General features: G+C 34.9%; 1 protein-coding gene across 1 annotated transcript; it reads right to left on the bottom strand.

Annotated features, from left to right (window-relative positions):
- Positions 1 to 1,229: 1,229 nt before the first annotated feature.
- On the bottom strand, positions 1,230 to 12,221 carry LOC129224873 (cytochrome P450 18a1-like). The gene is made up of 6 exons (XM_054859419.1): positions 11,867 to 12,221; positions 8,862 to 8,983; positions 5,267 to 5,681; positions 3,818 to 4,082; positions 2,725 to 2,897; positions 1,230 to 1,414 (listed from the first exon to the last, which is right to left on the bottom strand). The coding sequence occupies exons 1-6, from the start codon at positions 12,219 to 12,221 to the stop codon at positions 1,230 to 1,232; spliced, it is 1,515 nt and encodes a 504-aa protein (XP_054715394.1).
- Between the last annotated feature and the right edge of the window lie 490 nt (positions 12,222 to 12,711).

Raw genomic sequence — 12,711 nt, 5'->3', positions numbered from 1 at the left:
ATCTCTGATAATAAAAGTTGGTTTTTTATTTATTTATTTATTTATTTTTGTCGTCATTAGTGTAATTTATTATCATTGTATTTTTGAGTATGCACCCTCTGTTCCTTAACGGTATTCAAAAATGCATCTAATTTCTCACAACATCATGAAGACACGAACAGATTATATACTATATTATGTACAAAACACAAACATTTCTAAAACTACAATTTGATTTCTTCGAAAATATATGTACACAAACATCACTTTCCATTCTGCGATATGCTAGAATTTGAACACATATGGTGAAAATAAAACAGACTAAAAATTTGAAGATCATTGATAGAAGTCATTCAAGACTTTAGACATAAAACTTAAGCTTTGGATAACTGTCAATACAATTACACATGTAAGGAAAATCGTTAAATAAGACAGATGAAAGTTTTGAAGATCATTTTGGTAAAAGTCATTCAAGACATCTCCTCAAATAAAAAGTTCTCATCAAAAATATTTTAAATGTACCTCAGAACTGTTTATGATTTTATAATGTTTACTAAGAAACCATTTTAATATTATTTCAATATTTACGGCGTAATGGAATTAATATTAAAAAATATATTGTGTTTATAATTACTGTATAAAACACTAACATCAAAATTATTACTAATTTTGTGTAAACATTAAAATTTTGGATTTAGAGTAGCATTTCTAATTTTTCAACGTGCTGCAGTGAGAGCATTTTTAAAGTGCTTTTCCATAACTTTGTGCGTTGATCCGAATTGTCTAAAATCTAAAAACCTCAAATGTTGGCGTCATTACCTCCACATTTAGCAAGTATACGCTCATTTCGGTTTCTTGGCAAGTTCATGTTCAAGGGTTACAGCATCTCACATGCATTAAATAACACGCACACACACATCTTTACACAAAGGCATGTATTCCTCTTACAATTTTGCATTATTGCTTGTAAATGACATCCTGTCAGTTAACCATCAGTAAACCTGTCTACTTCGTATGAAACTGTCCAATGACTGATTCAACTGTCAGCTCTAGCTACGCATGATTCAATAACATCACTGTAAATTTCCCGGCGGTAATGACGCCATTTGAAACTAACGTGGCCGTGTATATTGTAGCGGTCCAAGTTACTCACAGACACATAAACTGGACCGCCATTACAAGAACTGCAATGGCAAGAAATGGGCGTGAGGACGATGAGTTGACTGGAGTTAGTTAAAAGTTTTTCAATATCACGTATTTCTTGGCACGGTACAAACTTGAAAAGGCTGCGTCGTCATGGAAAGAGCGGCGATGCCTTCTAAGGAGGGTGGAGCTGCTCCCGTAGGTACTTTCAGTTCGAACTGTTGTAAGAGACTCGTCAGAAACAGAAAGACTTCCATTCGAGTAAGATTGTCTCCCACACACATTCTTCGACCTGTAACGATAAAAAATACTATTCTTAGTCACGGAGGTAGATAGAAATATACAGAATGTTTGCAAAGTGTTCTACTGAGAAAGAACATTTATTTAAAAAGTATAATTTAAAATTTGTGTGTAATTCTTTTTTGTTTTGATCCTTATCACATCAAGTCCCCCCCCTCCAACCCATCCTCATATATATATATATATATATATATAAAATAGCAAATGATCGAGTAACGCTGACGTCATCAACAATGAAACTCGCTCCGCGGCATGATAATTTGATAATATTTTTTGGAAATGTTTGACATGCAGGAAAATGCTTCATTGTGACGAAGCTGAACTGGATTCGTTATCTTAACTGTTTTACTGGTAAGACTGCCATTTTAGAAGAGTGAGAAAGTAAAAAAGTAGTCAACAATGAACGCTATCTGCTGGCGTTTAGGGTTGATCCACTGGAGTCGGGGTTACAATTTCAACAATCAAAATATCACTAAACAGGCAATTACTTCGTTCAAATGAAGAAACAATTTTCACCCGTCAAAACTGAAAACGGCGTTTATGAATAGAACCCTTCTGAAAGGGTTAAGTCGAACCTTATCACTCACCCAAATATTCAAGAATTCTTTAGTATTGCCTAGAAGTCCGAATGATATCTTTATAGCCCGAGGTTGCAATGAGTAAGATGACATTCCCATGGCTTCCAGCTGGTTAATTTTTTAGTATCAAGTCCCTAAAAGTCCCTGTTTTCAAAATCTGGTCCCTTTTTCCAGCGGTAAAGTTACAAAGTGACGTTGGAGTGATGTCTTCAAAATGCCAACTGTTGAAATAGTTCAAATTTGGAAAGAATTTGCGTGTTTAACGAAAGGCACCTTTTCAGATTATGACCTTGATTATGGAGTACTGTACAGAGTTTTCAATTCAAAGCAAAATTAAATTCCTAATGCGAACTATAGAGAAATTAAATGATTAGGTGGAGGATAACGAATTTTTTATACACGAGGGTAAAGCTACAAATCCGTTTCACGAACAAGAACGCGATAGAAAAGAAAAAGGAAACGTACATAGTATATGTTTGGGCATATAGATGGCAGCACTACAATCCTCTTTATATCACGTTACTCAGCTTTATCAACAGATGGCAGCACTATACGAATTGCCGCTCATGTCCGAGATTTGCATCGAATGTTAACGAACTTAAATCATTGACAGAGAAAATAAAGTACTCCGAATTCGTGATTGGCATAGCAAATAGCAGTGAGCTTACGCGAGCAGCATAAATAATCTGAGAAACTTTCGCTCGGTGAATAAAATTATTCTTACCGACTGAGAATGGCATAAAGAATGATGGTTTCACAACTCGTCCGTTGACTAGAAAGCGTTCGGGCCTGAATTCCTCGGGCCTATCCCAGAGCTCCGGATCCATGTGAATGGCCCACAAATTGGGTAGCACGTGACTGTCCTTCGGGATGAAGTAGCCACCTAATTCGGTATCCCTATCAAATGAGAGTGAATTCATCAGACACAAGTTTAAATAATTATGTCACATTTCAAAGTTCAGCATTTGGATAAAATTGCGGTATCTAAGCTGGAAGCAAAGCGGTGTAAGGATTTTATTAAAATTTTGAGCAAAATGCCTGCGAAGTTCAACCCTAGGTAGGTTTTCATTGAAATGCTTGGTACTTGGTGCATTTTTTTTTTTAAATTGTTGGCGATTTTAATTTATTCATCGCTATTACAAACTAAAATTTCGTAGTCGTCGGCGAAGGGCACACCGTTTCCTGTGTCCCCTTAGACTACACTGCGGTTTTTAAAGTTGTTCTTTAGGAGAAATAAGTTCACTAAATGATAGGTGATTAGGTTGTAATAAAAGCAGTAAAAAAAATATCAAACCGGAAAAGTCGGTTAAATCATTTTCTGTCAGTGGCGTAGCTAGAAATTCCTCAAGGGGAGTGTCCTGCTTAAAATTAGTCCAATCTGATACTTGGAAACGTTAATTGATGTAGGGATAATATAGTTTTAATTTTAGGAACGGAGTTTTCCATACGATAAATTGATCAGAGGATGAAAAAAGTATTCCAAGTGACATGGAATAACTTTAAGTTTAATTATTGCAGATTAATTTTGAGCTTCAAGGGAAGGGTTCGGAGCCGAGAACCGCCCCCTTCCCTATGCCACTGTTTTCTGTAATAAGCTATAAGCTACCGCCCTTATGCCAGCGTTAAGGCAGATCTAGAAGCATGTACCTACAGCCCGGTTATGACGTCCAGAACAACAGCCTCCAGCTTGCTTAAAGATTATTCCAGACTGATGAGCTCATAACAAGGACGAAACTGAAGTCTCTGAATGGGGTGACCGGGTTGTGCTTAATAAATCAAAAACTGCAAATGATAGAGATTTAATAAACATCACTCACTCGAGAGTTGCATGAGCATTTCCCAGAACTATCACATTTGCTCTCCTCAGGACCTCCAGTATAGTGGCTTCCGTGTATGGCATGGAGGACAGATCCTTAAGCTCTGGGGATCTATCACGTCCAATGACTTTGTCAATTTCTTCCTGAAGACGCTTCTGCACTTCATTGTGGCGAACCACGAACAAGATGGCCCACTCCAGTGTCGACGTGACCGTCTCAAGTCCAGCACTGAAGATGTCTCCCATGACTTGTACCAGTTGTTCCTCTGGAAGAAGAAAGAAAACGTTGAAATCATATGAAATCAGCAATTTTATACTTGGAACATTTTTTCAAGTGACCTCCTCCCATATAGCACATGTAAACGTTTCATAAACGTTTCAAAATGGTTGCCACAACGTTAACAACCATTTTACAACGTTTACAAAACGAAGATGGTTAATCAATAGTACCATTTATCAAATGACAAACCTCAGACATCGATATTAGTGGACTTACCCAGGTCGCACGCTCCGTTTCAGAAATGTTTAAAAACGGTCGTCAACGTTGTGACAATCATTTTAAAACTTTTTAAGAAAATGTTTAAAAATGGTTGTCAAAGTTGTGACACGCCTTTTAAAACAATTAAGAAAGGTTTATACGTTTAAAATACGTGTGACAGCCATTTCAAAATGTTTAAGGCACGTTTAAACGGTACGTGTGCTACCTGGGTTATTTACAACACTTTTACGTGCAAAAAAAAAATACTTATTCATTGTTTACAGATTACAAATTTTAGGCATTTCGTATCGAAAATGCTTCATGCACTGATGTTCTTTACCGTGATGATTTCGTTGACGTTATGTAGATGTAATTTATGGCTTTCTGGCGTGAATCTTTTCAAATAGAGACACCACCATTTCATTGCATTTTTAAAAATAAATTTTACAAATAAATGTACAGAATCAAATATGGTTTGTACATTAGACATTTATGAAAGGTTTCAAAATATTTTGTTTTAGAACAAGAAGAAGAATATTAGGTGTAGGTGTCACAGCTTCAAACCATTAGGAGTTAAAGTGCTTATTTAAAATCGTGCTGAAATGCAGAAACAATATGTTGCTGTTATACAGCGTATCTGTTATACAGCATGATTTAGAAAAAGTTTTTAATGAAAGCCTACCCTGGACTGAAACTTTGAAAGCGTTTTGTTCAAAACTTGAAAATTTCCACTACTCTGCTCCCAACTGCCTTAATTCTCAGAGTGTATAGTTGTTTGTATACGTAACTTGACTTAATATATCGTCGCCTCAGAGCAACAGTGAGATATCTTATCCCAGAAAGAACACTAAGATAACTTAATGTTGCTACTAGGCGACTGGATCTCCTATTAGTCCAGATTCATGAGAATCTACTGTACATATTTCGACACCATAGCATGTGAATGAATGATATCAGAAGAATTTATCTTACCAGAAAAGTAGGACTTCTTGTTGGACTCCTCGGCCTTTTTCTGTTGCAAATAGAATGCATCCACGAAATCCCGGACGTTCCCACTGTCCAGCGACTGCTTGTGCGAATCAGCAACTTCAGCAAAGTAAGCAGCAGTCTCGGCCTTGTTGCGCTTGATCTTCTGGTAGGCGTAGTTGCAACTGGGGACATACCTCAGAAGAGGGATGAAGTTGACTGGGACAGCCAGGGTGAGCAGTTTGAATCCCTCATCTATGAGGGACAGGAGTCTCTCGAACCCTGAGTCGTGTTGTTCAAACGTCACAGACATCAGCATGGATCCGACCACGTTGCTAACAGCACGGGCCAACAGGGGTCGCACGGTGCAAGGGGTGCTGTTGGTGCTGCTAAGGGCTCCTAAGAACTCGGAAACTTGACGCTGAAAAAAGGAATTCATTATTAATTTTAAAAATCTATGTGTGCACTTATATATTAAAAACATTGTGCATAAACAGGAGTGATGCAAGTGTGGAGCGGAATAATCGAAAATTTAAGTCTCTTTTGACAATCACAATTTTTATCCAATTGATACATGGATGATCTGTAACTCAAAGTCAGGCCAGTGGCGAAGCAAGGGGGGGGGGGGGGGTGAAAACACCCCCCAGAGGCATTGTTTTTTAACATGAATGCAAATTCTAATACAGTAATTTATGCATATGAAAGAGCTGTTTTGACCAAAAAACGCCTTTCAGAAGGTATTTTTGATCACAAAACCCCTTGCAGAACGTTTTTTTATCAAAAAAAAAACCTCCAGAAAGTATTTTTAATCAAAAAAACCTCTCCAGAAGGAATTCCTGGCTGCGCTAGTGAGCCAGGCTAACATATGTCCAAAAATGGCGATTTTCAGTTTTACTGCATTATCTGTGGAGTCTTATTCCGCACTGAGCCAGAACAACGTAATTATCTTAAAAAAAAAAAAAAAATCCCTCATAAATATTAACCAGTGTTTTAAGAGCGCTAATCCTAATATGTGTATGCCTCAGAGATGTTTTTAAGCTCTCCTGCAAAGTAGTGATGATGTGACTTACATTAGTCTGACTTTGAGGTACATTACGTTTTTGTACCTCAGGACCAGACTAGGTCCAAAAATGGCGGTTTTTAGACTATTGGCTGCACTTTATGCAGAGTCTGATTCCGCATTAAGCCCTAACAATTTAACTCTGCCAAAACAATTCCTTCATAATTATTTACCAATGTTAGTAAAAAGCGCGTGTCCCGACCTTTGTGTGCATCAGACAAATTTTTTACGCTCTCCTACAAAGTAGTGATGATGTGACTTACTTTAGTCTGGCTTTGAGGTACAGATTTATGAAGGAATGATTATGTAGGAATAACTATGCAGTTTTAACGATAATAAACAAGCGTTTTCCAATCTGTAAATCAATCTCAAATTTTACTTAAAGGTCAACTGCCCTTAAAAATCAAGTTTAAGACTTAATTTATTATTTATCATTAACTTACAGCATTTCCCGCCGAAACCACAAAACCCGTTAATTTCTTATTTTTAAATTATTTTAAAGCAAAAAAAGTCTTCTTTTTTTTACCAAATTGTATTTCCTTCTTCGTCTTGATAAAATAAATTTGAAAGAAAAAAAATCGTTTGCGATTCACTTCCCGTTCAGGTCCAAAACAAAGCGCACCGCAAACGTGGCAAGCGGGGGTCATTGAACCAGGGATTCGTCCTTGATCTAATTCCTTCCGCCTATCTCCAACAGTGGGCCACCCGATGAAACACTTTCCCTCATCCTATCTGCACACACAGACCCGTTTCCTCCTCTTCTCTCTCTCCTTCTCTCTCTCTACTCCGTCACCCAACTACTACAATCTCCCCCTCAGTTGTGAATTCTTTTTTTTCCTTCGTTGCTTTGTCGTGATTGTTGTCTCTTGTTCCCCTTCCGTTTGAAATACGGAAATCTGGACATGAGAAGGGAGGTTCAGCTATACCCGTTTTCCACTCCAAGAATTTCAACCGATTTCTTAAGCGGTTTTTGGTTCCTTTTTATTTTCTCAATCCCTCTTGAAAAACTTTAGTTTCTGTTTGGTAATAAACTCATCATTTCATCAGTGTATTGATAATCTTCTTCAACAAAATGCCTACTATTAGAGCTAAACATTTAGTACATTTTGTTTATTTTTGTTTTCATTGCTTTGTGGTGATTGTTGTCTCATGTTCTTCTTCCGTTTGAAATACGGAAATCTGGACATGAGAAGGGAGGTTCAGCGATACTCGTTTTCCACTTCAAGAATTTCAACCGATTTCTTAAGCGTTTTTTTGATTCCTCTTTATTTTTTGATACCTCATCCGTATCTTAAGTTAAAAGTTTGGATATTCTGAAATCATTTTGACAATCCCCTTCATGCAATTATTTTAACAACACAACTATCTTCAACAGCAATCAATTTACTGGAACTGTTATACGTTACTAATGCATACCATCAATAAAACACAAACTCGAATAAACACAATGCTTGTCGCAAAAGGTAGGAAAAGAAAAAAAAAGAAGAAAAGGATTAGAAAAGAAAAGCAGGGAAAAAAAAACATTGAATCTTCTGATGACTGAGCTGAATTAAATATTTTCAAAATGAGAAGAAATTCTTATATCTAATAACATCTAGTTCAAGTGGTCAGGAGAATGACGGATTTTAGCTTTCAAAATATATTCAGATAATGGACGATAGTTCAAAGAAATTTCAAAAGGCATGACGCTGCTCCGCATCTATTTCCCAAAACTGCACACGCGGTTCATCCGAATTTGCACTTTTTGCATTCGGAGTTGTAAGCGCGTTTTTAGAATTATACTAAATTATATACATGAATGCAAGTCTGCTATAAATTTTGGCGATCCTTTGCTTAATAGTCATAGTTATGGCATAGTTGTAGTATTTACCAAAGAAACAGAAGCATAACTAGTTAGATTTTTAACCCTAAAATTTATTCACAGATTATTAAACAATCTAAACAGCGAAATTCCTACATGAAAGCAACCATTCTTAGAAGAACGAACTGTAATTAACATCAGAATGAGAGCAAATGAATATTAGAAGCATATTATTAATGGCATGCATTAGCAAAATTGCGGAAAATTTTAAAACTATAAAATTCATTTTAACGTGAAGGAAAATAGCGGCATTATTAGACGAAAATTGATTTTGATATGTTAAAATTTTTAAACTCATGCGCAGATATTTTTAAATCTGAAACAGGAGAAGAAAATAGAAACAAAAAGTAGTATTTAAGCTTAAAAAAGGATCAAATCTATGCATAATCTGAGTATTTCAATAATGTATCTTCTATTAATTCCGAAAATATTTTCCATTCAATTGTTTTCAATTTCATAGACGGTAGCATACAAATACAATCTACCTTCAAAACGAAAAAGTTTATTAATGTATTTAAAAAAAATGCGCAATAGTTTTTTCAATATTATTATCAGATGTTGATACTAAACTATTCAAGAGAGCATTTTTGTAGAATTAAATGAAATTTATATCATTAATTCTTATTAGTTTTAAAATGTTTCAAAGACAAATTTTCAGAATTAATTCGATGTTTACTCACCAGTATATTTCTTTCTAAAGAGCTTTTGCTTGGTCCAAAGTTTTTTGCACCAAAATCTCGCAAAACACTGTGCAAAAATGACCTCTGTTCCTTCCAAAGCGCACCCGCAGAATTTATGATTCCTAGAATGGCAACAAAATTCTGTTTAGAATGTGAAAAAATAGTTTTTCAAAATGTGAAAGGCGAACTAAATAAACGCAATAAACATTAAGAACATTTATACAATTAAAATTTTTAAAACTAATTTTCAAAGGCGTATTTCAGATTGTAAGATTTTATTCCTTAAATAATAGCATTAATATATTATGGAGATATTTACGCGAAGACTGTAAACGATACATCGTTTCTTGCTTTGCTTATTATTTGAAACAATTAAAAACCTCAGATAAATCTTTCAGAAGGTAACTGCGTAAGAAAAAAAAAAGAAAACGTTTTAGTATAGCGTAAAATTAATTTTATCGCAATGCAAAATGCAACAATATGTATAACAGATTCCTGTTACTACTTCAAATTTTCTTGTCATTTTGCAATACAAATTGAGATGAAGTCATCGTTTGTGTCTTCTTGAAAGTAATTCTACTATATAAAATGATTTTAAAGTATTCTTTTAAATAATTGTTTAACAATATTCTATGATACAACATTTAGTGCATTAAATTGTGAAATAAAACAACTGCGCAGAAATAAGTTAACTAAGCTTATAAATCTGATGATTATTTATGAAGTTTTTTCACACCACCAGTATATGTATACCGTAGTTTCGTAATTTTAAAATATTAGGCACCTATAGTTTTTATCCTTGTAATAACATTTTTTTTTGTTTTGTTTTTTGCATTCATATTATTGTGTAAAACGTTTTTAAATGTTTTCAGAAGTTAAATGTTAATAAATTGTAATGTATACTCAATTCATTTTAATTAATTGAGAATATTTAGTTTCAAGAAATACTTATATAATATTAAATATAAAAAAAGTAAAGTGTTGGTTTTTCTTTAGTGTGTTTACAAAGTCTCAAAAGGGTAAGAAGTGTTTTATGCAGAAAATTTACGATACCATACGCAGTTTGAACTTTGAAGCAATCAAACACAATAACTATATCTAGAAAGCTGTATTACTCATAGTTTAAATATATTGCTTCAAGAACACTTCGCAGTACATTATTAACATAAAACAATATGAACAAGGCAAAAAAACAAGTATCGAAATTATTATTATCCAAGTTATTATCAGATTTTAACACTCGTAAATTGGTGTTTGTTTTTAATGATAGAAGAAAACTTACAGAGCAAATCGAAAATACATTAACTTATACTGTCAAAAGGTTGCAAAAAATAGCTAATATTGCTTCAAAAACACTTCGCAGTACTTTATTAAACTAAAACAATATGAACAAGGCAAAAAACAAGTATCGAAATTATTATTATCCAAGTTATTATCAGATTTTAACACTCGTAAATTGTTTTTTCTTTTTTTTTATGGTGGAAGAAAACTTATAGTAAATCGAAAGTACATAAATTTATATTGTCAAAAGGTTGCAAAAAATAACTAATATAGCCCAAAAAAATGTGTTTTCTAATTGATACACATTCTTAAGTAATATAATAAAAGCTATTTAACTACCAAAGAAGAAATTTTTTTTCCTTTTTAAAATTTACTTATTTTTTAACCATTACTGAAAAGGTTCGCCAACACCCCAAAACATTGATTTCGGCAAGCTTCTTTCATAGTTTTCAGTTTCATTTCTGAGTGACATTTAGCAATGAGATGCATTAATTTTTTTTCTTAACAGTTAAACGGTGCTGACAAAAACTGATAGGAAATACTTATTTTGGACACTGGATGAAAAATTGCAGACTTTTTTAAATAAAAGAATCATCCTGTCACATTATTTTTATGAGTTCTCAAGGAGCGCACTACTCTTAGTGTCACTTAAAATAAAATGTCATTTTTACTGAAATAAAGATGCTCTTTAATGTATCATTGAGAATAAAAAGATCAGGAAGTTACATTATTATGGGAATTACTAAAAGTAAATGGTATTATTATTGAGATCGTGGGGAAAAAAATAGGAGAGGAAAATCATTCGGGTTGCTCTCGTGAAAAACTGCTCCTAGAACTAAAGTAATGAGTTAATAAAAATGAAATTCACTTTCCCTACGAAACGACCGTCAGGAGAATCGTTTAAAATAGAACTGCATTATTACTGAGCATAATGTAACTTTTTACTGATACTTTTAGCTGTATTATCTTCATCAGTACAAATTTTCTCATCTAAGTGTATTTTTAATAAGCGAAGCTTAACCTTCTTTAACTTACAAAAAAAAAATCTAATTCACTTTATTTTTCCAAAATAGAATTTCTCTGCGAATTGATTTTTCTTTTCTTTTTTTTTTCCTTTTTAAACTTGTCAAACAAAATTCATGTATTATTAAAATGAAAACAATCTGCTTGATTTTATCTTTGGATAAGTTAAACAGTGAATCATAATCTAAATGTTTGAAAGAAAAGTATCGATTTTAGACAGATTTGATGCAAAATTGCGCAATTTTGTTTAGAAAACAATTGTTAATTCATAGTAATATCCACGGCAGAATTTCTGAGGAGAGAATTCTCCAACTGAAAGTTAGTTACTCTTAATGTAAAAAGTGTTTTATTGCAAGATTGCATCACTTTAAAATAAATCGAATACTAATCACTATTCATCTCATCAAAATTTATCAAAAAAGTTATAAGAGTTACTCGAAATAAAATCTTAGCATGTTTTAGAATTAAAAGAAAATTTAAATTGCAGCACTGGAAGAGTTTTTGTTCTTTTCCGCAGTCTCTACTTGCTGCATGTTTTTGATTTTTCATTAAGCTAATAAAATAAGGCGAATCAACATTGATCCTTTTTTCAAACAAAACGTTAATATCATAAATCACATGAAAAATTCGAAACTCACCTTTCATTTACCCAGAAATCGTTTTGCGTACTAAGTAAGAAAAAAATGATTTTGTGGACTTACCATATCCTTGTAAGAGCTTCGTGAGTTCCGTGTCCGGCCTTCCGGAGAAAACCGGGAGCCGGAAAGCATGCCGGACCAGGACCGGATCACTGATAACGACCACTCTCTTGCCTCCGAGGAAGATCTGATAGACAGGTCCAAACTTCCTCCCCAATTCCGTGAGGTGTAGGTGGTAGTCCTTGCCCAAGAAAGGCAGGTAGCCGAAGACGGGGTAGCCCCTGGGTCCGGGAGGCAGGGGCAGACGGGATTTGCGTCCACCCATCCATAGCCGGACGAAGAGCAGGACTCCGGCAAAGACGGCCAGAGTCCGACTCACCGTCGTCAGGTGGGACAGCCAAGTGAATAGCGCGATCATGTCTTTGGGTTGTAAACCCGAGAAGCGATGATCGATTTTTATAGAGAGGCAGGCTCGTCGGGGGGGTTGGCCGGCTGCCCTACTATTGGACGCGGGGGGTCGAGCAGGCACCGCCTCCCCGCCACTCACACCGGGCTAAGTTCTGCTAAAAGTACGGATGACCTCGTAAACGCAGCAGCCAGTTCTCCCATCTGCACGCCCACATTTTTTTTTCCTTTTAAGTTATTATTTTTCCTATCTCAGTTTCTTTTTTCCGTCAGTTGTATCTCGGCTCTAGCACGTATATATCTTTCGCTTTTCTTTTCTTCTTTTTTAAATATCGTTTTGATTACCTATCACGAACGGTGGACGACTTCCTTTTTCCCTCCCCTCCATCGCATCAGACTGCCGACAAAAACGATGTAAATGGTAAATGTTTCGACCAAGCTTGACCGTTCTTTGCCCTCTGAAATAAACATTTTTTTTCTTTCTTGTTCACGCAGGTGTGATA

This window comes from Uloborus diversus, chromosome 6, assembly GCF_026930045.1.
Source record: "Uloborus diversus isolate 005 chromosome 6, Udiv.v.3.1, whole genome shotgun sequence".
NCBI classification, from domain to species: Eukaryota; Metazoa; Arthropoda; class Arachnida; order Araneae; family Uloboridae; genus Uloborus; species Uloborus diversus.
This window is presented reverse-complemented; position numbering and strand designations above follow the sequence as displayed.

What these genes read in the sequence shown, in the direction of transcription:
- LOC129224873 (XM_054859419.1), bottom strand. Translation starts at nt 12,221, where the DNA reads ATGATCGCGCTATTCACTTGGCTGTCCCACCTGACGACGGTGAGTCGG. An exon ending in GAAGCTCTTACAAGGATATG is followed by an intron (nt 8,984 to 11,866) that starts GTAAGTCCACAA and finishes TTGCCATTCTAG; the next exon opens with GAATCATAAATTCTGCGGGT. An exon ending in CTTTAGAAAGAAATATACTG is followed by an intron (nt 5,682 to 8,861) that starts GTGAGTAAACAT and finishes TCCTTTTTTCAG; the next exon opens with CGTCAAGTTTCCGAGTTCTT.